At 41.2% G+C, this 24,633-nt stretch overlaps 1 protein-coding gene across 3 annotated transcripts; it reads right to left on the reverse strand.

Moving 5' to 3' along the window:
• Positions 1-60: 60 nt before the first annotated feature.
• Positions 61-24,395, reverse strand: git2a (G protein-coupled receptor kinase interacting ArfGAP 2a). 3 transcript variants are annotated; one of them, XM_020052516.2, is made up of 20 exons: positions 23,641-24,394; positions 17,884-18,017; positions 17,687-17,799; positions 17,386-17,491; positions 17,213-17,299; positions 16,924-17,054; positions 16,692-16,786; positions 16,351-16,396; positions 15,904-15,909; positions 15,768-15,819; positions 15,556-15,628; positions 15,293-15,390; positions 14,696-14,804; positions 12,690-12,829; positions 12,423-12,572; positions 10,087-10,359; positions 3,829-3,911; positions 3,488-3,679; positions 1,686-1,749; positions 61-1,547 (listed from the first exon to the last, which is right to left on the reverse strand). In XM_020052516.2, the coding sequence occupies exons 1-20, from the start codon at positions 23,690-23,692 to the stop codon at positions 1,335-1,337; spliced, it is 2,217 nt and encodes a 738-aa protein (XP_019908075.1). In that variant the 5' UTR covers positions 23,693-24,394; the 3' UTR covers positions 61-1,334. The 3 variants fall into 3 exon arrangements, with proteins under 3 accessions (XP_019908075.1, XP_010875069.1, XP_010875073.1); XM_010876767.3 differs by lacking the exon at positions 10,087-10,359 and having other exon boundaries at positions 23,641-24,395; XM_010876771.3 differs by lacking the exon at positions 15,904-15,909.
• Positions 24,396-24,633: the final 238 nt, after the last annotated feature.

Here is a 24,633-nt window from a genome sequence, read left to right on the forward strand (position 1 = left end):
CACACAATATTGCTTCCGACCACAAATACATCTATAACAGATGACAATTACAAATACATGTTCCAATTATAAATAAGGTTTATTTAAAAAATTAAATGCTTCTCCCCACCCACTGCATGTATAATAATTGCACAATGGACACCTTGGTTGGAAGTCCATTTAGAACAACAGGAAAGCAGAGGGACAGTTCCTTGATCACATTTCAAGTCGATCACCGCTCTGAATCGTCTGCTGATGATCATTTCTAGCCACTTGCAGAATTCTAAAGGTACAGTGGATATCTACAATGCTATCCAATTAGTAGCACATACAAACCTAGTAGCAGCATTACAGCACAAAAACACAGACAAGGGCAAATTATTGCTAGTGCTGCCAATCTAGCTACCATAACCGCACTAACGCTGTTCTAGCACACAAGACAAAAAAAAACAAAAAATCACTCAAAGTCAATACAAGCAAAACATTGCTGGTGAAGAGCATAATTTACCCACCCCTCGAACCAGAGGCATAGCTGTACTAGATGCATTTTTTTCAGCAATAACACTTGGATGGAGGACACATTGGCATCGCAGAGATACACTAATGTACACAGATCTCCCAACATTCCTCCCTACACTTTCTGGAATTGTATTAAATGATGCATTACAATTCTACAGGTTACAGTACAATGATATTAAGTAGCTCCAGGGTGTATAAAGTGTATGTTATACAACTATATCAGTTCCATGGCTTATTCATAGCTTTCACAACATCCTTAAGTAGAATACTAGACTAATATAGGCTTCATAAATCAGCTTCTCACCCGTTTGAGAATCCTGGTTGCGATACTAAGCATCAAAGATAAGTCTTTGTAAGAACAAGCATATTGTCAATAGGGAGTAATTAAAAATGTATTTTCTTCAAGAGGTATCTGTAACCCCTAAAACAATCAAGAAGTGCAGTTTAGAAACTGAACATTAGTTACAAAGAATCTCCCTGGAACTCTGCATCTTGTCAGTATTTGGCTGTAGACAATAGATTTCCTGTAGTTGCTCAGTCCATAGAACCAGCGGATCCAGTCCATAGAAGCAGCGGATCCAGTCCATAGAAGCAAATCTACTAGTACAGCCTCTCCCATTAACAGAGCTCAGGTTTTTCCCCTTTTTCAATTGTTCCGGTTTGTTTCTGTTTAACCCAATCACTTTGTAAATTTTTCTTTAAATATAAAATTACATGCAAACATCAACACTGATTTAAAAAAAAAAGAAATTGAAGAAAAAAGGGAATTAAAGGACCAACGAGGATCCGTTCTGGGGCCTTTGACTTTCTGCAACTACTGGCAATGATCATGACAGTCAGTTGCTGTTCTCCTTGGTGGTTATAGTGACAAGCTGCTTGGCGGCCTTGGCAATGTCATAGGCACACTGGATGACCTGCTGGGTAACCAACTGCAAGTCAGGCCCTGGGCCTCCCTCGGGGGGCATGGCCTTCCGACACTCCCCCTGGAGCCGGAAAGCGCTGGATGTCAACAGGCGCAGGGGGCCTCGCACCGTCTCTGTACGTGGTTTCTGGGGTGGGGGAGATGAGGTTTTAGATAACCAAATAAGGGGTTCAAGACACTGAACTGACCTGGGTCATGTTTGTTCAGAATCAAACACAAGATTATGGAATGAAACTGGGAGGGACTTTACCCTATGCCAGCTTACCATAGGAAAAAGGGCAGCCATTTCTGTCACAGCCACATGTATTCTTTCGGAGCAAGGTATAAAGCTGTAAAAGGAAAGGCAGGAGTTAATAAAACAGTCAAATATTAACATAACTAACAAAGGAAAAACCACAACAAACACACAGAAAGTTACCTTTTGCAATAGCAAAACAAGGCACAAATAACTGTTTTTAGTCCAGGTAACAACACCCACAGAGCTTCATGCTGAAAAACCAACTTCAGTCTGTAGTTAATTCTAACATGGACAAAATGCAGCTGGTCAAATTCGCATTTATTCACATGAACATTCAGAATACCGACTACACACATTTGAATATCAAAAGCCCATTCATGAGATGGTCTAGGTTTGAGGCGAGTGGCGTTAGCAGTGATGTTTGCAGTGGAAATCAACGCTTCAGTCTAGGACCTAGCAGGCAGAACACCGCAGTCATTAGAACAGGGCAACAGAGCGAAGGGCAGGCAAGACAGTTGTGAGAGGTGAGTAAAGAAGAGCCAGGGCACGGCAGGCAGGGACAGGCCAGTGGAGTACCAGGCAGCAGCATCAGGGGAGCGCAGGCCGAGGGGCTGCAGGGGAGACGGGGGCTTCTCGGCCCAGGGCACCAAGGTGCCGAAACAGCCCAGACTGTGCCTGAGCCGACGCACACCCTCACAAGGTCTGCTTACAGGAGGGAGTTTGGGGGGGGGGGGGGGTGCAGGACCCCCAACATAATCACAGACCAGCGCGGAAGAGACGAGGGGCAGGAGTGGAAGGAGGAAGGTAAAACAGAAAAAGGGAAGAGGTAAAATCATATATGGAACCGAGATGATGGTAAAATGAAGAACTCTAGTGAAGAAACAATGACAGTGGAGAAACACAAGATGTACGCGGAAGTACTCTGATGAACACCCACAAGGGAAAAGGCCAAGCTGTGATAAGAAATGTGTCAAAGGCTGCTTCTGGTAATCAATATGACTATGTGTATATTGTGATGAATATAAACTGTATGTACGGTTGTGAACAACATCTATTTATTTGTTTTTATTGATTTAGTCAATTTAATGTGGTTAAGTTTTAACTTCAGTGTCTCTTTCTTACAGTTTGCTAACAGTAGCATGTGCTTCTTTTGTTCATGGGTAATTTACGTCACGTTATAGTTTTGTTTTTATGGAAAAAAAACTAAAATCTTGTTACTGCACTTTTCTACATGTTCTCCAGCTTGGAACCATAATAACCGTTTTTGTTATAAGGGAGAACATGTTGTGTGGTGCAATGTTGAATTTGATCTGGTGAAATTCATAATAAAACTATAATAGTTCACTTTGCCACATATTTATAAGACTCAGATTGCAAACAATATTAAACTAGGAAAGAATCCTATTCTTTTTTTGCAAAATACTAATATCATATGGTGTAACAAAATTTTAAATGCATGTGTCAAAACAATACCATATTTGTTAAAAACACTGTCCAGACAACTCAAATTCAGGAGATAGCCATACATCACACAAATGTTTAGCTTTTTGGGGCAGTTGTCATTTTTCCAAGTCCCTATAGTGTCATTTAGACAAAACGGTATTTAGCCCATTTAAAGTATTTTGCCCCGATTCAACTTCTGGTCATCAATACGACTGCAGCGTCTACAAAATGTTGCCAAAGACGCAACGGCGTGACAGAGGTACAATCAATGAACAGAGTTGGACATTTCAGGAACCAAGAAAGAAAATGACACAAAAGGTTAAAACCGAACAGTTGTATTTGAGGTTTCTCAGTGCCCAGTCTAAGGTCTTCCACTTCTTGCCTACCTGTCATGCTTATTGTCCTGCGCAGCGCGAAGCAGCTCCTGGATGTTCTTGGTGATCTGCTCTGTCTTGCGGATGACGTCCTCAGTGCTGGGGAGGGCCAGATCCGCCTCAGCTTCCAGGTCATCCAGCTCAGGGATGGAGCTGCCCTCCCCCAGCCAGACACTGCTTCTGAGCCTGCCACGCCTGCTCACGCTGCACAGGAGATGGGGGTAGGTGATATTACTGCATCTCAATTTCTGCACTCCTGCATCTAGACCAAAGTCTCTACCGGATGGACAACACTGAAAAAGCAGTGGAAATGTCCAATGTTTTATCAGGGTCACGGCTGTGTGTGTTCCTACCCAGAGTCCTCCAACTCCGATTCATTGGTTGTGTTGTCATAGTCACTTTCTGGCAAGCTGGTTTGCTTCTCCATTTTTGTGGCCTTACAGCAATAGACAAGAAAAAGAGAGAAAGAAGGTGTGACAAATACCAGAAGACCAAAAATGAATCATACTAATACAAAAATATAAACTAAACTATATATACACAAAACTACAAAATACACCTCCGTTAGGAGACCACTACACTTTTCCATTCCAAAAAAGTCAAAAAGGAAAGTTTTGAGTGAGGAACAGAAGCGTTAATCTTTTTTTAAATTTAAAGCGTCTCTTCATTTTAACCCTTCTGTTCCTCACTCAAAATTTTCCTTTTTCACTGTTTTTTTGTAAAGGAAAGAAAAAGGTGCAATAGTCTCTTCATTTTTCCAGAGCTGTGTGTGTGTGTGTGTGTGTGTGTGTGTGTGTAAATATGATGCAATGGTTTCAAGTGTTATAAAGAAAAAAGAAACCATTACATCAAATCCTAGCCTGAATATAACTGGGAGCTTTGATGTAAAAGTTTCACAAAAAACCTATAGTACATAGTATCAGGCTATATGGCAGTGACAAATTATATTAACTAAATCCAAGAAAAAGAAACATAGAACAAATGCATGAAACAAGTCAAACAAAAGCCTGAAAGCAAACCAGAACACCGGAGTGGAGCCTTTTGAATTGCATTGCCAAGGTTAGTAAAAAGAGGTTATGCATAGGGTTCAAACAGGATTTTTGCCCTCACTATGATTTATTGAATAGTTGTTACCATGTCAAGTGGAAATAATAGGCTTGTTGAGTGTCTATGAAACCCTTTAAACACCACGTGTAAAAGATGGAGTCTCGGGTGATACTAAAAACAACACAAAAGTCGCAGCTTCATTAATCCATATTTTACTACTGTGCGCTGCATCCGACCTGGATACACTTGTGTCATTAGACTGGGGGCTCATTTAGTTAGACGATTTCATAATACTTGGGTGCACACCCCTGACACTACGGATGTGTCCGTGCACCTCCTTCACTATCACAGACCCTATACAGAAGAGGTGCGTTTCAAGGGAAGCAGCAGGAGACAAACACCCAGAGAAAGACAGGTCACATACCGTACAGTTACCTACCCTTTCCAGCCTAGCCAAAAGACCCGCTCAAACAACATCCTCCTCCTGTCTGCTGGATGCCACACACTAAACATTACAAAGTACAGCAAACGGCTGGAAATGGGATAAGCTTAGTTACACTTTAGTCCACCCCACAGACACTTGAGAAGATCTAAAAACTCCCCTTCCAGGTTAGGTGAAATTACATTGCCTAAATACAGACCTCATCTTCAGGACATTGTTGCCAGTGGCTAGGGGCTATCATTAATGTGCCAGACCCCAAATGTGGTCCCTTACACTCACTTTAAAGTATGGAAGTTGGAAAATAAGTGGTAGGGCAGCAAGGCTGCCATTACACACATTTTTGCACTCTCTCCATTTGACAAATTGTTTGTGTGTTTAGGTCAATAAAAAAAAAAGGAAACCCTGATATATTTGAAACGTATTTGACTAGTGGGGTTTCAACGATCATGACCTAACCATTCAAATTAAATATAGTAGCTTAAGAAAGTATTCAGACCTCTTCGCTTTCTACACATTCTGTTGTGTTACAGACTCAACTTATAAATAATGTATTTTTGTTTGCCATCAATCTACACACAATACCCCAAAATGACAAATGGTTTATGATTTAGCTTTGCTTATATAAGAAACAAACTGTAAAGCATATACAATCATGTGAAAAACTAAGTATACCTGGAAAGTTGCATTTTGTTTTTATACATTTGGACAAACCTGAAAAAAAATGTCAAACACATCAATTGATTAAGGTAATCCAATTTAACAAATCACACAAAAATTTAATAATACAGAAAACATATGTACACCTTAGCTTTAACTGCGGGTGTTGCCCCCATTTCTTTTATGAAATAACCTACCAAACAAGATGTGACAGAAAGATGCTCATAGAAGTCTCTAAGAACTCCAGGGTAACATCAAGGGATGTACAGGCCACATTTAATGTTGAAGTGCATGAGTCAACTGTCAGCATGGGATTGTCCAAACAGCCTAAATGGGAGGTCAGGAAGGTAGAAACTTCTGCTCACAAAATAAAACATAGAGATAAGACAGATATTTGGCAGCCACCTGGGTAAAGACCAATACCACTGGAACAATGTGCGCTGGAAAGATAAGCCAAAGGTGTTGTTTGTACGCAATGCCAGAAGTCATGTTTGGTGAATATCTAACACTGTCTCTGAATAGAAGAACCTCATAACAACCATAAAATATAGAGGCATTATGGTTTGGGGCTGCTTTGCTGCCTCAGGGCCTGGCCAACTTGTCGTCATTCAGTCAAACATGACTTTTATATTTGAGAATTTGAGGCCATCGGTCAAAAAGCTGAAATGACATATATTGCAATAAGAGAAAGATCCAAAACAAACAAGCAAAGCTACAACATAATGGCTCTAAAAGGAGAAATAGAGGGTTATAACTGCACATTGTCCTTGCGCAAACCAAAACATACTAGCCCAGATACTACTGTTCTTTTAAGAACATTGTGCTATTGTTTGTTATATGTAACATTATTTACACTATTTACGTATTCCACATGGGGTAACTAGGTGAACTGCAAAAACAACAGTTCACATTCCATCTCATCCTAATCCAGGAAGGTAAAGTATGTTTTATATTGGAGACTTAGTGGATATTCAGTTTCTCTATTTATTGAAATTGAAAAGAGAATCCAAATGTATTCAGTAAATGAAAATGCTGAAAAATTTATTTATCTTCTCTGAGTAACATCCCCATAGCATGATGCTCCCACCACGTTTCACTGTGAGACCTTGTTTTTGCTAAACATAGCTCTTGGCATTCAGGCCCAATTGTTTGATTTGAGAGAATATTCTTCCTCATGCTCTCAGAGCCCTACAGGCGGCATGTCAGATGCCTTTTATTCAGGACTGGCAGTTGTCCAGCTACTCAAACATAAAGGCAAGATTGATGGAGTGCTGCAGAGATGGTTGTCATTCAGGCTGGTTTTCCTATCTCTGCAAAGAAACTCGGAGGCTCTGTAAGTTTGGCCATAGGGTTCTTGGTCGCAACACTGACCAAGGTCCCTTTTGCCTGGTTACGTACATTTTTTGTGGGTGCCATGGCCAAGATTTTGACAAATATCTCATGCACATATGTATATTTATTTACATGAGTAATTTGAGTTTTTCATTTTCAATACAATGGCATACATTTAAAAAAAGGTTTTTCACTTTGTCATTATGAGGTATTGTGTGTAGATGGCAAAATAATCAACTACAAATTCAGTTAATAACACAAAAAATTTGGAGAAAGAGAAGGGGTCTGAATAATTTCCAAAGCCACTGTATAACCATAAGTATAAACCCAGCAGCTACGACAATTGTTCAAATGTCACACAAATTGTGCCACTGACATTAGAGTTTTGGAAGCTTGGCCTGAAATATAATTCACACATGCCCAATCAATCAATCAAATTGATTTATAAAGCCCTTTTTACAACAGCAGTTGTCACAAAGTGCTTTTACAGAGACACCCGGCCTTAAACCCCAATGAGCAAACAACAGTAGTGTTGAATTTCAGTGGCTAGGAAAAGCTCCCTAAGAAGGCTGAATTTTAGGAAGAAACTTAGAGGACCCAGGCTCAGAGGGGTGACCCGTCCTTTTCTGGCTGTGCCGGGAGAGATATTAAGAGTCCAATTGGAATAATTAATACATTAATCTAGGCTAAATCCAGAATCTATTTAAATTTGGACTAGGTCAGAAGTATGACCAGATGGACAAGGACAGCAACAGGCCCCCCAAAACCAGTTACTCCGCAGGTGTGGACCAGGACCTCATGTCCTCCTAAAGTTTAAAACGGGAGGAGACTGGGAAAATTCAGAAAATGCATTGCTCATATCAACAATGATTTATAGTAGAGAAGGAGAACTTAGTGGGGAAGGAGAACTGACCCAATCCCCCAGCACAATAGTATAGCAGCGTAAGACCTTGGAACTGAGACGGGGGGGTCCGGCGACACTGTGGCCCTACCCGGGGGAGGCCCCGGACAGGGCCCAACAGGCAGGAAATCAATCCACCCACATTGCCAGGCATCAACCAAAGGGACACCCACCAACCGCAACCACCCTGAATGAGGGCAGAGTATTGCCAGCAGAGTACAGCCCAATTGTACAAGTGCGCAACAGAGAGACAACAACAAGCCAGTGACTCTTCCCCCGAAAGGCATTGGAGGGAGGGCATCCCAGTAGCGATGAGAGCCCACCTGGCAAGACAGCAAGGGTGGACAGTATCAAGCCTACTGGTCACCTTCACGCCCCCGGGCCAGGCTACACCTAATTATAAACCAAGATTAGTTTTTAGTAGACACTTGAAATTTGCACTGAGTTTGCATTTCTAACCAACAAATGTGTGGCAGTCAAACAAATCAATGGGGACAAATTGGGACATTTCTAATGACCATACCTATATAACAGGCATGTAGTATTGTTAATAATAACTTTAAATGTTCTAAACATAATTACTCTGGTACACAGAATGATATGGCTATGCTTCTTACATTCTAAGTTTAATGACAGAATATGGCACAATGTTTTTAACAAATAAATTGTTGTAGCTAGAGCTTTTAAAGCTGGTTATATTACAAATAAAGTTATCTTCAAAAGCACTTGACAAAATTTAAAATGCATCAGAGTTTCCTTTTAAAAAGCAATTTCAACAGGTGATTCTTAAAATGTACCCTAAGATTAAAAGGTTAAACGTTAAAAGGGATGAATGGAAACAGCAGTGGGAATTCAAACAAAGGACAAAAACAATGTTATATTTTGGGTTCTCAGTACAACTAGATGTACCGATCCTGGATTGCCCCTCCTGGAATTCAATGAAAAAAAATAAGAAAAAGAAATTCCCCTTGGTTAAAAATAAAAATTAAATACACCTGGAATCATAAAATATCTTGTTAGTCACTGAAACAGAACTGAAAAAAACAAAAACTCTGAAAATGTTTTCATGGGATGTTTAATGCTTATTTGAAATAACATACAAACCGTCCACATATTTCACATTCAACTTTGGAATAACAAGTGGATTTCAGACATCTGTCCTATAGTCTACCTGATACAATGTTTAAAAAGAGAGTACCCAAGAGGTTCAAATACTGTTCAAATGCCCACATCCTTCAATCCTTCCTTTACAGATCAGTGAGTAGGAAGTGGGAAGAATGGACCATTTAAAAAGGAAGCGGAATGGGGCTGAAACACTGGAAATCAACAGCCCCAAGTGTAACACAATCAGACTACAGTCACACAGAGCAAACACTGATGAGACTAGCTGTGTGCGACCTGTGTGCTTGGCATTGTGTTTGCAGATTACCACTATTGGGTCCCAGGGCCAAAAAAGAGCTAAAGAAAAAAACTCCTGATCCACCAAAGAACCAATTGTAAATGTTTGGGCTGCCTGGCAACTATGATCCCTGCAGGCAATCCCCAGCCTGGCTGATAAGTACAGGCTGAGGACAACCGCATACAGCCGTTTCTGTGAATTGTTCCTCAGCTCTGAAAACCAAGCTGGCCAGTCGGGGAGGTCAGCTTTGAAGGGAACTTCGCATCCCGTTCCACCCTCCCTGATATAAGCAGCTACAAGGTGTTTTAGAGGGGGATGTTTGCGACCGCAGAAGACGGACTCCTTACTGTGTCACCTCTCATCTTAACTTCTTATTTAGCTAAAGCTCAGAGTTATTCTTAGGTGTCACTTACATTAAAAGGACTCAGAGTTGAGCCAAGTACAAGCCTTCTGTTTACGTAAGCTCCCAATGTCACCATTGTGTTAGTCACCTAGGTTTACGGATTTAAGTAATTCCAGTATATTTTCTGTCTTTGTGATGGTTTTCGTTGTCTGGAGACAATAAATTAAAGAAACACAAAGACATTTTACTTTGTTGAGTTGTTTCTTTTACCAGATGTCCTGCCCATTTTGTTTTTGTTTGGTTGGCTCCCCCCAAACTGTCCACCAAATAGATAAAGAAAAAGCAGGAAACAAACCAACCAACAGAAGACAGGGCTGCAGAACCAAAAACAAGGAGGAGAAAAAAAAGGTAGAAAAGGAGGAGAATGACACTAGGAGATGGAGATGGGAGAGGAAATGGCAAAAGAGCAGGCTGCGAGTTGTCTACTTACATGAGGTGGGAGGAAAGGTTGCAGGTTGGGGATCCCCTCCTCTGGATAGGGGGTCTCCCCCTTCGGGAGGTAGAGCTTCAGGCCTGAGCCAGTCTCATAAACAGACATGGAAATGGGCCGGCTTGCCCGCGCTGACTGCCGGCGCTTCATAGCTGAGGGGCTGGAGGAAGGAGGGTCAATGTACTCTGACCCGCTGCTGATGGGGACCTGATAGATATGGGTGGACGGGCCCTGCCGCTTGAGAGACGTATTCTCGTTTTGCAGAGAATGCAGCTGGAAGAGACGGGTCAGCACATACACTAAGAGGACGCTTAGCCAACAAGGTACTCCAGCTATATTGGTCTAATGCATGCTTTATTCCCTAAGGGCTGGATCCTAATTCCCACCTTAATCTGACGAGTTTCCATTGCCACGAATTTCTATCAATGGGAGTGAAACTTGACCAGTGGAAATTAGGATGTCTTTAACATGTTAACTTCAGATGTTGGGAACTGTGAGAATTATTTTGTAAGATATTATGCCTGATGGGCAATTCTACTTCTCATGTCTTAATAGCATGCCAATCAACAGAGGAAACCAGACCCTCGAGGTGTTACTCATGCCAGGCATCCAAATACACTGAAAAAGCACAGCGAGAGGTAAAAGCAAGCAAAAAGGGCCACAAGGCAAGCCAAACAGTCTGAGACAGAACACCCATGAGGCCGGGCAGTGGCAGTGAGGCATTCAGAAAACAAAGAGGAAGGTAAGTGTCCCTATCAGAGATTCTGCATCTCCTGCAACAGAGTTATCTTGTTCATAGAAGGTCCACTATCTTTGCCATCATTGCTGCTATGACAGCGCGAACCGTATATGCACACAAGACTGATCTGCTTGAAGCTCCTGCTTAATGGCATATAGCATTATTGTTATCATCAATATTGAAGCAGTCAATTTGTTTCCTAAAAAACAGATGCATTTTACCACCTACTGTGATACTCTTTGGACAGTCTGGACGGGCATAAAACAAAGGCAAGACATTTACTGCCACGTGTACTGCAGTGTTGGAATTTTTGCTTGTGACAATATTTCTTTGGCTGATCCCACCTGTCCCCGAAGATGAAATCCTGTTCTCTCTTTTCCATAGGGAAAGCCCCACCCAGTTGACGTGTTTAAAACAGTGAAAGCTTTCAATGGGTCTGACCTTGCCAAAAGAGGTTTTCGCATGTGAACAATATCCAACACTATGACGTGAGCTGTTTATTCAGAGAGAGCAATGGACAACTGCAATCAGCCATCAGTATAAACAATGCCAGCTCACACAGGTAAATCCCATACTGACCACATCCCCCGCTGATGAATGCCATGTTGACCACAATTTGTCCCATATATTATTTTTTTAAGACCCAGGACAAAGGAGGGTTCCAAATCAACAGTCTGTAGATCTGCTCTTCAAACCATTCAAAAAAAAAGCTCACTGCCTTGATCCATTGATCCTCAATCAGTGTTTGTCAATGGTGGTTTATTCCAAATCAATTGGTTGGGCTGCTGACATTGGCATGAACCAAAGACTCCAGATTGTGTTTTTTACTAGGATAAATCATGATGGTAGAAAAGACTCCAGAGCTAAACCATTAGGAAAAATCCTGTTAACACCCAGTGTGGATGTGAACTCTGGAACAGACTGCATTCTTAGGCTGTGAAGACCCTTTTTTAAACCACAGCAGAGGACCTAATGGACCATGTCAATTGACAAGGCAACCAAAGCAAACTATGTTACAGTAAGAGCTGGGTTATCTCACACCTGTGGAGAATTATGATAAGCTACCATTTAGAAAGTGTATAATCCCTTACTATAACTGAGTGTCTCGAAACCATAAAGCGAGGTCACACAGAAGGCATGCTGTCAAAGCTGATTACTAGAACATGCCTGTTAGTTGACCTGTATGAAATAACACAGCTTTAACTGTATATACCAGTTACAAGGGCAGGGGAAAATGGTTTTCCACAATACAGTGGGGCAACATAGAATCTATTTAACACAAGAAATATAAAAATAAAACAAATAGAATACAAAAAGATGTGTGTGTCAAGTTCTTGCCTGAACATTGACTGAAACATGCTGGCCCAAACGATTGAGCAATCTTGCACTGCAGGAGAATCTCCAAAAAAAGTATAGTGGTTATGGGTTAGGATCCTATACAGACTCTGGCGTGTCTGAGGAGAGGTTACCATGGGGGAAGGGACTTGAGTATCCTCCCCCCACTGCCCCAGTCCAACTCTCCATCATACTGGCCATGTGGTAGACTGAGAGGGCCGTGTTAGTGAACTGATTGGTGGATCTCAGCAGTGGGCGATACCTTTTTTTGCATCAGCCGCAGCTCATCGCTCAGGTTGCTGTTGACCTTCATCAGCTGCTGTATCTTGGCCTCCGAGGCTGAAAGGGCGTTTTTTACCTCCAGGAACTCCTGGACTGTGACGGGCCCGTCTGATAGGTCAGAGTCCAGACTCTGTAGGAATTTCAAGAGAGAAATAGGCTTCAGAACATGCTGGCTGTGATTTCAGGACATCAGATAGCACTTGAAAACCTTAACTTGTTATGGGTGCCACACCAACCCATTAGTTACCTTGGTCCGGTCCTTACTGGAGTTTGGCTCCTGATCCGTGTCCTCATCAGAGGCCACGCTGTCGTAGTCCGGCTGGTCGTTGTCCAAACCCTCGCTGCCATGCCGGCTGCTCACACTTTTTAGGATGAGTTCAACACTTTCTGTAACCACAAGAGAGCAAATGAGAAAAGGGGGCTCTCGTTTTGTATAAACTTGCACTGGACAAGGAGCACAACCATCTCTGCAGTACCAATCAGGCCGTTATAGTAGAGTGACTAGATGAAAGCCACTCCTGAGCAAAAGACATATGATATGCTGATGATGCGGTGCCTGAAGGAGAACATGGGGAGAAAGATCATCTGATCTGATGAAACCAAAATCAAACGATTAGAGCGGACGGCGAAGTGCTACGTCTGGGCGAAAACAATTGGCTAACACCACTAACGTGAAGCATGGGGCAAAGATTCATTGTTCAGCACAACAACAACTCGAAGCACACAGCCAAGACAACACTGGGGTGGCATTGGGACAAGTCTGTGAATGTCCTTGAGTGGCTCAGTCAAAGTCTGGACTTGAACTCAATTGAACATCTGTGGAGTGACCTGAGGATCACAGTTCACCGGTGCTCTCTATCCAATCTGACAGAGATTGAGTGGATTTATAAGGAAGAATGGAAGAAACTACCAAATCCAGATCTTCAAAGCTGGTAGAGGCAAACCCAAGAACACTCAAAGCTGGGATTCTTGCTAAAGACGCTTCTATAAAGTACCTCACTGTTCGCCTTTTCATTTTGCAGTCGTATATGCAGATTGATGTCATAAAGAATACTTCCATCAATTATTGTAATTCCAAGAAAACCAAAAAAACATGGTATTTAGTAGTACATATTTTGCTATTAGGTTTGAGTAAAAGCCAATAGCATTGGAAAATGTACAGAATGGTAGGAAATTTGCTTTAAAATTGCCAAAGATATAGGCTACAGTGCCTGTATAATACAATCCCCTTAACAATTATCGAATTTTACTGAATTACAAATGGCACATTGACCATCCATTCTTCCATTAGTTTTAACAAGGTGCCCAGTTCCTGCTGATGCCAAGCATCACCACAGCATCTTCACCTTAGGACTGGTGTGTCTTGAGTCTTGAGCAGTGTTATGCTTGCACCACATGTAAAGATTGGAGTTTTGGCCAAAATGCTCCGTCTTGGTCTCTCATCGGACTCCAAAATCTTTCCCCACATCGCAATTGGGTCACTCATGCTTTCAGATGGTACTTATTGAGTAATGGTGTCTTGGTTGCAACCATTCAATAGCAGCCATGCGGAGCTCTGGATATTATTGATTAGTCCATCGTTATTCCACTCCCAGCTCTGAACACCGTCGCTCCAAGTGATTGCTGGAATTGATGTGGTTTTCTCACTTCTTATTTCTCCTTCTTATTTCAGCATTGAGTTTTGAGGGACAACCTTTCCTTGGCAGTGCCTGGGTGGTGTGATGCAGCATCCCATTTCTGATTATTGATCCAACTGTGCACTCTTGGCTATTATTTTGTACCATTTTCCTAATCAATGCATTTGTAATACTTTATCTCTAAATTCTTTAAAATGCTACTTGGTCTTTATTCCGCTTCAGATTCACAGCCTGACCAATGATCTTTCAAAGTATGGCTGGTGGCCAATGGTAAGGTATTTGTGTCCTTGTTAGGGCAATTCATTTCATCTGTGTAAACTGGGTGCTCCCATGGCACAGTGGTTGAATACAAGCAACATATTTCAATAAAGAAACAGTCAGGGGTTGAATACTTATGCAAGCAGCATATTTCGATAAAGAAACAGTCAGGGGTTGAATACTTTTGCAAGACTCCATGGAGATGCGTTTACAATTGGCTTAACTATTTCAATTACATCTACAACAACAAGATGGACTTCAACATGTTCTCCAAAATCCCCTGGCAGTACCACCACCTGCACTCTATTTTTATCAAGAAAAAATCCTGTAATAGGCCTGTTATTGTGCAGTACTTCACCTTTGGGACTTGTAGAGTTCCCCATCTGCCTACGTTTCGCATCACTTAATATGTCGATGACAAGAGTTGCAAATTCATGTGCGTTGAATCTCGCAAGCTTTTGCCGCCCCTAGAAAATGAAAGAAAACACAATCCAAATGCATCTTCAACCACTGCATCTGACGAAACTTCACTGTACACCCCACACATTTTTGTAAATATTTGATTATATCTTTTCATGTGACAACACTGAAGAAAGACACTTTGCTGTACTGTGATGGTAATGTCCTCGATCAGAACTCTTAAAGGAGTAAGTACAGAGATAAAATTCTGTTGGCACAATTTAATAGTTTATTTGCAAATAGAGAGATGTGTCAAATGCTTACAAAATAATAATCTGATGAGTCTCTAACTTAGTACATGACAATCATCAGTACTTATAGTAGAAAAAGAGGTGTGGTAAGATGCTGGCCATCTGTCTTGTCTCAAATGTACTTTAGTTCAAAATGTTCATAACATGTACTCACTTCTGTGAGATATTTTACATTTAATTAAAGTTGAGCTATATTAACCATGTGTTTACTAGAGAGGGTGGAATGCAGTATGCAGGTGGCTTGCCTGGTTTCGTGTTGAAGAGTACTCTGGATTCACAGGAAGGAAGGGCACCACAGTGGTTTCTGTCACAAGGGTGCTGTGGTTCTGAGTTGCCAGCCATACTGTGCAGAGAGTAAGAGTGTTGCACCAGGGCAGTGTTCATTAGAAAACAAACTGAAAGCTTTTTGCAACAGTGAACAAAAATGAGTGTTGTCTAGCTACTATATCTCATGTCTTTTTGGATGGAAGCCTTTGTGTTGTTCTTTCCCCATTTCTGTGTTGCTTACCTGCATCAGTCTCCCTCCGATCGACTTCGTCATACACATCCATGGCCAGCTCCTCAAACAAATGATTGCTCAGCTGAAATTAAATGTGTTTTGTAAGAAATCAAGCAAAAATGAGTTGCTAAAATTTTTTTATTTTCTTTGACTACAATACAAAGTGCTTTAAATTGTAACATAAAACAATATAACTTCCATCCAAATGCTGAAACACTTACGGACTGAAGCTTCTTCTTTGCTGCCTTTGCCAGATCTGATAAATCTAAACTGCTACAGATTAAATAATGTATATGTTTAGCTTCTGATGTCAAATGGGAGGAAAAATTTCCAAACCTGAAATGATCAAATACTTACACGTTCCTTATCCATCAAAAGACAGCAATAAAAAAGAGAATGCTTTAATTTAGTTTAACTATGAGAAAAGGATAATGTGCTACGATAACAGACTTTGCTCAGATATGCATTATTATTATTATAATGACGCTTTAGGGGGAATATTGCAATCTTAATCGCAAGGATTGCTTTTGCTAGTTTCCTCTCAAGTACATTACCAAAAACACAGACCATGTCCAGGCAGGCTATAGAGCTGGATCGCACAGTCGGGAAAAACAGGTGACAGGTTTTTTTATCCAAAAATACTTTTATTACATCCACTTTACCATAACAAACCCATGAAGTTGCATTACAGTAAAGCCACCAAAGACCTTTTGGCATAACAACAACACTAGGCAGTGACTATACAGGACACAGTCTGGAACAAGAATATTGTTTGATACACTGAGCCATACAAAGCTGTCTTACCTGTCGGCCAGCTGTGGGACAATGAAGTGTTGGCCATTTTTATGATCTAAAAGCAAAGTTGACATAAGATAGATGGTTGTGATTAGAACCTATTCTCCGGCAATACCTGAATCATTTGGTAGAGCCAAAAATCTAAAGTATGTACCACTCATGTCAGTAAGTTCATACCCGTCTTTACCCTAAAAACATCCACCCAAGATTGACATCAGTGACACATCTGCTTCAGCGGCTGGTGGTGTAGCATGTCTCACTGATTACAGTGGGTTTGTTTTTAACTGCAACTGACAGAGGTGCCGGACTTGCAGTCTGATCTGAGAAGTCAAAGGCCTCTCCTCACTTACCAGGCTTTCGCCCACAGAGATAAAAAGCCAGTCTGTCAGTAAGTTCATACTGAATCTCCACAAGCCTCTCAGCCAGGTCATGGTGACCAGCTTGTCTGAGGAAAAGAAACACAATAGAAAATAAGTTATGCCTCTTTTCTTGTCCACAACGTCCATAAATCGGCCCGACTGCACTTGTGGATGTACTTTCTGAATAATGCATTGGGCCTTTATAAGCTAGATACTGCAGTACCTTGCATAATCGATGGGGGTCTTGGCGCTGGTGTCTGGGGCTCCGGGGTCAGCCCCATAGACGGTCAGCAGCTCGGCCTGAGACACCTGGCCTGCCTTGGCAGCCACATGAAGGGGCGTATTCCCTTTTTCCTGGAGAAAAGTTAAGGCACCGATCATGAAAGAACAATTAAAAATACAGAGAAATTGCTCTCCTATCTGAGTAGCCAAGCAGTAATTATGGTTGTTACAAAGTTCTATTTACAAGCAGCTAAAGACGCTCTGAAGCTGATGAGAGATCAGAGTCTTACTGGGTGAAAGAAGTTTGCCTGAGCTCCCAGAGACAGTAACCTCAGACACGTCTCCAGGTTCCCAGTGCGGACGCTTGAGTGAAGTTGCTGAGGATGGAAAAGAACAAAACACGTTTTAGTAAAATGTTTCTTTCTTCAAACCCTACAGACCTTAATTCGGGAAGCGGTCTCACCTTGCTTAAATCCTTGGCTGTGAAACTGTCATCATCTCGACACGGCATCCGGTGGACAAAAGCCAGCATTTGGTATTTAGCCTTTATGAACTCGGTCTTGTTTTGGCTACAGGGATAACAAAAACATGAGCAGGTAAAGACTTGGTAAATATGTAACCATGCCAACACAGATCACCACTGTTCATATCAGCTCAGTAGCATGAAAAAGTTACATTTGTAACTTTGCCAATTGACTCTCCTTAAACCATGAACAAGACTGCGTTCCTGGCACACTGGCAGCCATCAAACACGTATGACTCACTGCACTTTGTCCTGAGGGGTGGCCTTGCGTTTCCCACTCATCACCGACGCCGGGTCCAATAGAGAGTGCTCCCATATCGAATTTGCACCATTGCTGTATAACGTCTGAACCATCTGATTTAAAGAAAAGGCAGAAAACTATAAACCTTTGTTGTAAATGTGATGTGTGTGTGTGTGTGTGTCTGGCGGAGATCTTACTTGTAGCTGTGTAGGAGGCCATGTTGTGTGAGTCAGGTGACGCACTTGGGAGCTGTGTCTGCCCAGACTCCGATGAACACTACAGCACTCATCGCAGATCAACACACCCCGGTTCACAGAGGCCCAGCGAGGCTCTAAGAATGAGCAAAACAAATACATGCCTCCAGTAAACAAATACAGAGGAATAGTCCTTCACCTTAATTAGAAAAACCCAGTTGGACCTTGGTTCATTTTTCTGTAATGCTGTGCAGTCTAACACATGGAGGACCTGTTGAGAGGAACACACTGACACATTTGTCAGTCTGATCTTAACGTATTACCTTAATAATCACTAACTTCAACAACTTTTCATATCATCTATCGGCTTTCCTTGGTTTTCTGGCACCTTGCTCATGACTGGGCCCATACCACAGCCACTAGCATTCATAATCCAAATCTCTGACATTCCATTGTCGGCAGTTAAGCCACTAAACCTCTCACTCAGCTGCTCACTCCGTCAGGACCCACCATTATTGTGGCGTTCCAGTTAGGTTACGCTGACTGGACAGCCGTCTCAGACAGCCCCTCGGAATCTATACGCCTGGGGGCGAACTGCTGCCTCACAGAGGCCTGTAGACAAATGGAACCCTAAATAAGCTACCTGGAAACAACCTCCATAATGAGGACGACCAAGTGAGGCATGTTAACTTCTGTTGACAGAACATTTTCAGAGCAGACACCTACTTACAATGTAGGTCATATTAGCAAATGTCTTGCTAATGTCTTTCAAACCCTAATCTTGGGAGGTGGCCAACACCGCACTCAGACAAATGTTTAAATGTCTCTTGGTCACGGAGACAACACCTGTTTTACAGAAATTCGACACATTCGTGCACTTAGAATGCAAACACTTTCAAGAACTGTGGTGGCAGCATTACATTATAAATATACTTGTTATTGGCAGGGACTATGAGGGTCCTTTCATTTCTTCATAAAAAATGTGAGCGGAGCAAAGCCCAGCTAAAAAGTTAAAGTGCAACTTAAACTACAAATGTGAAAACAGATCACGCATCTCACCCATCTGTGGGCATAAAATTTTGAAGCAGTGAGTCTGTCTCGACTGACAAGTGTTTGTGGATACCACTTCATTTTTTCTTTTTAGGCGGGGAGAAGTAATTGGGGAACATTATCTGATTGACCTAAGGGTGGAGGGTGATATGAGCTTGGTATGAGTCACAGACATTTGTGTAAACATGGCCCAATGTGTTTTTCCTTTTGTTGCACAAGTTACAGCATCAAAGGTCTACAGACCCTTATTAAAAAGGCACCTTTTGTAATGGCTGAAATTAAGTCAGTCAGACTTTTTTTATTTTTCAGTAACATCTTGTAACCACCAACCTATAAATAAAAACAAATGGATAATTTCTCGGAATAACAAAGAAAGTGTGCACACCCTTATTTGGTTGTGATTGATGGCAATTTGAAATGATTCTGACTAGTTGTAATTCTGATGGATGCCTCCAGCATGACATGACGTGATGAAACTTTTAAACAAATATTTACAAGTGTCACCTAGACATTCCAGTCATTCTTGTTCTGAGAAAATTCCAATGCGAGACATTGCCAAGAACCTCAAGATCTCATACAATGCTATATAGATTTATTTCCTAAAAAGATCAAAATAGAGTAAATAACTTTTGCCATGCTTTGAGAATTTTTGTTTCACCATTATTTAAATATTAGGTTTCCCCTAAAAAGTGATTTTTAAAGATTTTAACGGAGTTTCTCCGCCCACAAATGTTACCACCCAGAAAATCAATACTATACCAAATGTTAATATTTTTTGGCACGGCAGCAATTAAACAGGGACAAGAAATGTTTGGTTACGGTAGTTAAGTCATGCAGAATGCAAAGGGGAAGCATATATGGACAGTAACAAAAAGACGGCTCCAAAATCTTTTTTCGTGTTGTATCAGAGAGCACAAAAGGAGTCATTTCCTCTTTCACTGACATCCGTCCAAACAGCGAGTGTACTCCACAAAGCAACACACGGAGATGGTGTTTCTAACTTCATGATGGGAAATTGAAGGGGTCTGAGTAATGATAATATGACAGATTCCTCCTAGATCAAATAGAGCTTCAAAGTGAACTAACAGAAGTAACAGAAAACACGCAACAGAGAAGGAGGGATATGCTGAGATAGACTGTATACAGTCCATAAAGCAAGACATGCCCATTTCCAAACTCAACACACAAGAAATTCTGTTTTGAAGACTGGTCGAAGCAGCAGTTTTAACCTAGTTTACATTTTCTTCAAGGCATTGCACAAAGGCTTCCAGCCTCCAGAATAGCCTGATCTCAACCCTTCCTGGCATCAATATTTGTAAATAAAAACGAATTGGCAATCTCTTTCAAGCAGGAGGCTAACAGAAATAACATGGGGACTGTCTTAATACCCCTGGCCTGCATTCTCCTCATGTGACCTGATAAGCACAAGTACAGAAGTGATCAACTGATCATTATCTGCATTTAGAGAAGTATCTGTGTTCTCTACAACAAAGCCCTAGAGTAAAACAAATGTAAAATAGGCCAGGCTGTGTTCTCTTGCAAACTGCTCTTAACACGTTTGGTTGGGTAAGAGAAGACGTTCGCTGTGGGTGACTTACTCTTTCACTTCCTCATTGTACAAGGCAAACATAACCTGCAGTCAAAAATTCAGGCAAGTACTGTAATGAATGTCTTATTACAGTGTCTTTGTTTTAGATTAACCCCTTTCTGGCATTCTAGGGAATTTACAGGCTATTGAACAATTCACAGCAATATACATTTTCGGGCACCAAAATAGTAGCAATTTAATAAATAAAACACATTTCACTAACAAACACAATAACATTTAGATAGGTAAAAAAGGTTTTTACCTATCTAGACTACATTGCAAACCAAAAACCCACACTGATTGATCGAGTGACTGACCGGTGAGTGGCAGTGGGGTTGTCACGGATCCCTGGTGACTGCTGATTTGCGTGTGCGTGTTGGGGGGGGGGGGGGGGGGGGGGGGCAGCTGCAGGGGCCAAAGGGGCTAGAAAGGCCAGACAGCCTCAGGCACCTGGTCTACTGTTCCGGGTCTCTTCCACTTCCTGTCCAGTGAGAGTCAGGTGCTGACAAGCCCACTCTTTCCTCAACAAAATGCAGTGCTGCTAAATTAAAACTCACATATGCACCCGCTAAAAATATTCAGAACCCACAACAACTGCTAACAGGCTCAGAGAATAGCACGCCAGGCCACATGGAGAAGAACCGTGACTAATTCTCAGTGTGACGGTCAGGGAATGGGATATGGGCACCAATAGTGAAACTGTGCATTAGCGAATAAAGTTAATAGTCTAAATTAAAAACACATGAATAAATATCCTCACGGTCTGCATGCTGGATTTCAGGCATTATTTGAAAACTTTATGAAGGATATTATGTGAATTTGTATCCTTACACAATATGATGCCAGCTCACAAAAGTAATTTCAGACAATCATGTTTAATGGTTTTCAGAAAGGGTTCCCAAAGCTTGTTTTACCCAGGTTTTGATGAAGAAGAGATGTTAGGTGATAGTTCATCCAAATTACTAAATTGCACACTGGGATTCCTAACTTACAAGCAGTCAATGGACAAAGCATGATCGAAAAACATGCTTTGGTTTTAATTTCCCTGGCAACCATTCATAATTCTGACATTTTTTGCACAAAACCCCATCGAAGTCCTGGTCACAATATTAGATTTGTCTCTCCAACATGTACAGATCACCCAAAAGTATTTGAAATTGACACTGAAGCTCAATTTACACATTACTTGAACATGACTTGAGCGTGAAATGATTAAAACTGATAGTGGTCTCATGATATAGTGGTGTTGGGACAAACACTTTGAAACAAGACTTTAACATTACTAATATGTTCAGTGTTCCCCAGAACGATTTATTACACTGAAATCCCCCATTCCAGTTATATGCTTAACCGAAAATAATGAATGTTCTGTGTTTCTTAATGCAGACTTGCCCACTTCCACACAGCCCAGGGCTAATATAACTAGGCTACATCTAAGCTATCTCATTCTTTCCTCAAGTGAAGGAATGAGACAGCTGGAGAATGAGATTATATACAGCTAGGCCTAGACTACTTAATGTCACAATAATTAGGCCTATTTCCTCTCAAGGCTTTTCAATATTCTACTAACCAAGCCTCTTGTTACAACAACAACTAACAGTATCCTACTAAACCTCTTGTCACTCGGCACAACAACAACTAACAAAACGATAATACAAAGCCCCATCTAGTAGCACTATTAGTTCTTTGCTCCCTTTCAGACAGTCATTACACAAAAAGGCATGTGTAGACTTGCTTGCCTTAATCAATGCTAAAAACCCTCAAAATCTCTGTCCCCGTGCAGATACAAGAACTCACGCAAAGCAGAGGAGGAACTGTCAGAAGTGTATGACATTGCATACAGAGTGAAATACAATAGCCACAACTCTCACAGCATCCTCAGCATCCAGTCAATTCACTTAACATCCTGTTTTTCTTCCTGTGCTCATTGGACGATGTAATTCCTATACAAGTTGGGCTAAAAACTCAATGTAATATTCCACACAATGCCTAGTTGAAGCCATTTCCTAAACCATTCCACAAAAACATTTTGGTACAAGTTAGGATTTCTATCTATTTTGGCTGAGCTCTTAATTGTTAGGAAATTGATAACAATCAATGGTTACTGATTGAGTAGTGGATTTCAGACAGTGTGTCTCTGAAGGGAAACATTTACGAGCAGTTCAATTATTATTCACAAACTGACTTGTACATTTAAGGAATTTAGCAGATATTCCTATCCGGAGCGACTTAATGTGATGAGGCTGAATACATTTCAAGATGAACAGCAGTTTGGAATTTTAACTGGGGGACTGAAGTCTGGTAGAAGAAAGTGCCTGCTCAACTGATCTCCTACTCTCATCACTCTTTTTCTTTTTTTGCCACAATCTTCAACAGAGGCAGGGCAATTAAAGGAAAGCACCCCCTTGAGGGAGTAGAATATTGAATCATGACCACAGGGCACATTCCTACACGTTCTATCATGACTATACAGAACTCAGCAGCTGATGCAGAAAGATAATCAACTCTAAACACCCAGTCAGTTGAGCAAAAAGGCCAGGGCAAACACAGTCAGGTACAACACATTGTTACAGTATCTTGTCTATTTTGACAGCATAATGACACCTCATTCATGGCTGTATTCCTTGTCATAAACATCTTACATTGCAGTGAGATGTGTATGCTCAAATGTAAACTGAGAATAAAAAACAATATTATATAATACACGTGAATAAATGGACTAGGATGACACTAGTCAGATTTGCATGACTTATGCAAGAACTCAGGAGATAACTTGGTGCTTTATTTTACAGCCACCAGTAATGCCAATTTCCACTGTACTTGGAGATGTAGGAAACGGCTTGTATAAACGTAAAGCACGAATGGTACAGCTTGTATAAATTACAGACCAGTCAGATGCTAATAGGTCAACGTTCCTAGTTAGTTCAGTTAACCTATTAACATACATCTGAAACCTACAAATTACAGTACATCCACAGCACTTAATAAGTATCAAATGATTGCAAATAACTAGATTGATTACAATTCATGTTAGTGTTAATAACTGATAGGATTCTGTCTGGATTAAGTATAGGTAGGTACAGTAGTTAGCTAACGTTACCCACATTGAATCAGTGACTTACCTGGGACACTGCAATCCGCGCAAACCTCACTATTCCTTAAACGTTTAGACATCTTTTGCAGAAATAAATGGGCTTTTAAAAAACATCAAGTGCCGGAATGTATTCCTTGCTCATATGCTCATTTGATACCTGTGGTAGAACTTAGCTAAGCGAATAACATAGGACAAGTACAGTTGTTGCAAGGAAAAAAGAGTTGATGCAAAATAGAACGTAGCTAGCTGGCTACAACAGTTTCCTCTTCTTAGTTTCTTGATTGAAACAATCCACCGGCCGCAAACTCATTGGCGTGCACACGACAGGCAGTTGCGATTGTTATGACGGAAACTCTCTTGCACCTAGTCTGCTGCACTGTTAGCCAAATAGGAATAGGAAGCAAAGTGCTTTTTGCGTTACCTAAATCTGACCGTGCCACTCGGCAGAGCCAGCTCGTCAAAGTGCATTATTCCATTCATAATGGGAATTACGAAATATATCCGACGTGGAAGGCTGCCTACCGTCAGACAGTACTGTATCTACGTAAAAATATATTCTCTTTTGGTGGCTGACAGAACAAAAAGCACTAACGTTAACAGGCGGGGTTTACTGGTACACATGTCAAACCGTCACCAAAAGAGTTAACGTTCGCTAACTAGCAACTGACCTTGGTTTAATATAAACAATAGCTAGCCCGTAAAGCAATCCAAATAGCTAGAAAACTGCCAAGGCGTGTGCGCTAACAAAGCTAAGCTGTTGTGGTGGGAAAGGGAAGTGACGTTGGTGGTAAACACGAACAGATTCATTTCTGGACTGCGAATTTTGTAAATATGCACCTTTTAAGGTATTAAAGCAGCGTTCTATATCTACAATATTTAATGAGATTATATTTAGGAACGTTTTTCTATTCGCATCAAATTATTTAAGTGTGCGTAAATCGTCACGACGTTGATTGGAACAATCCATTTTTCAAGAGGTGGAATGTATGATTTTTAAGAACATAAAATGTATCTTTATTTA

Source organism: Esox lucius, chromosome 13 (genome assembly GCF_011004845.1).
Source record: "Esox lucius isolate fEsoLuc1 chromosome 13, fEsoLuc1.pri, whole genome shotgun sequence".
Classification (NCBI taxonomy): Eukaryota; Metazoa; Chordata; class Actinopteri; order Esociformes; family Esocidae; genus Esox; species Esox lucius.

What these genes read in the sequence shown, in the direction of transcription:
- git2a (XM_020052516.2), bottom strand. Translation starts at nt 23,692, where the DNA reads ATGTCTAAACGTTTAAGGAATAGTGAGGTTTGCGCGGATTGCAGTGTC. An exon ending in CAGCCAAGGATTTAAGCAAG is followed by an intron (nt 17,300 to 17,385) that starts GTGAGACCGCTT and finishes TTCCATCCTCAG; the next exon opens with CAACTTCACTCAAGCGTCCG. An exon ending in AACCTTTCCTCCCACCTCAT is followed by an intron (nt 3,912 to 10,086) that starts GTAAGTAGACAA and finishes TATTGCTGTAAG; the next exon opens with GCCACAAAAATGGAGAAGCA.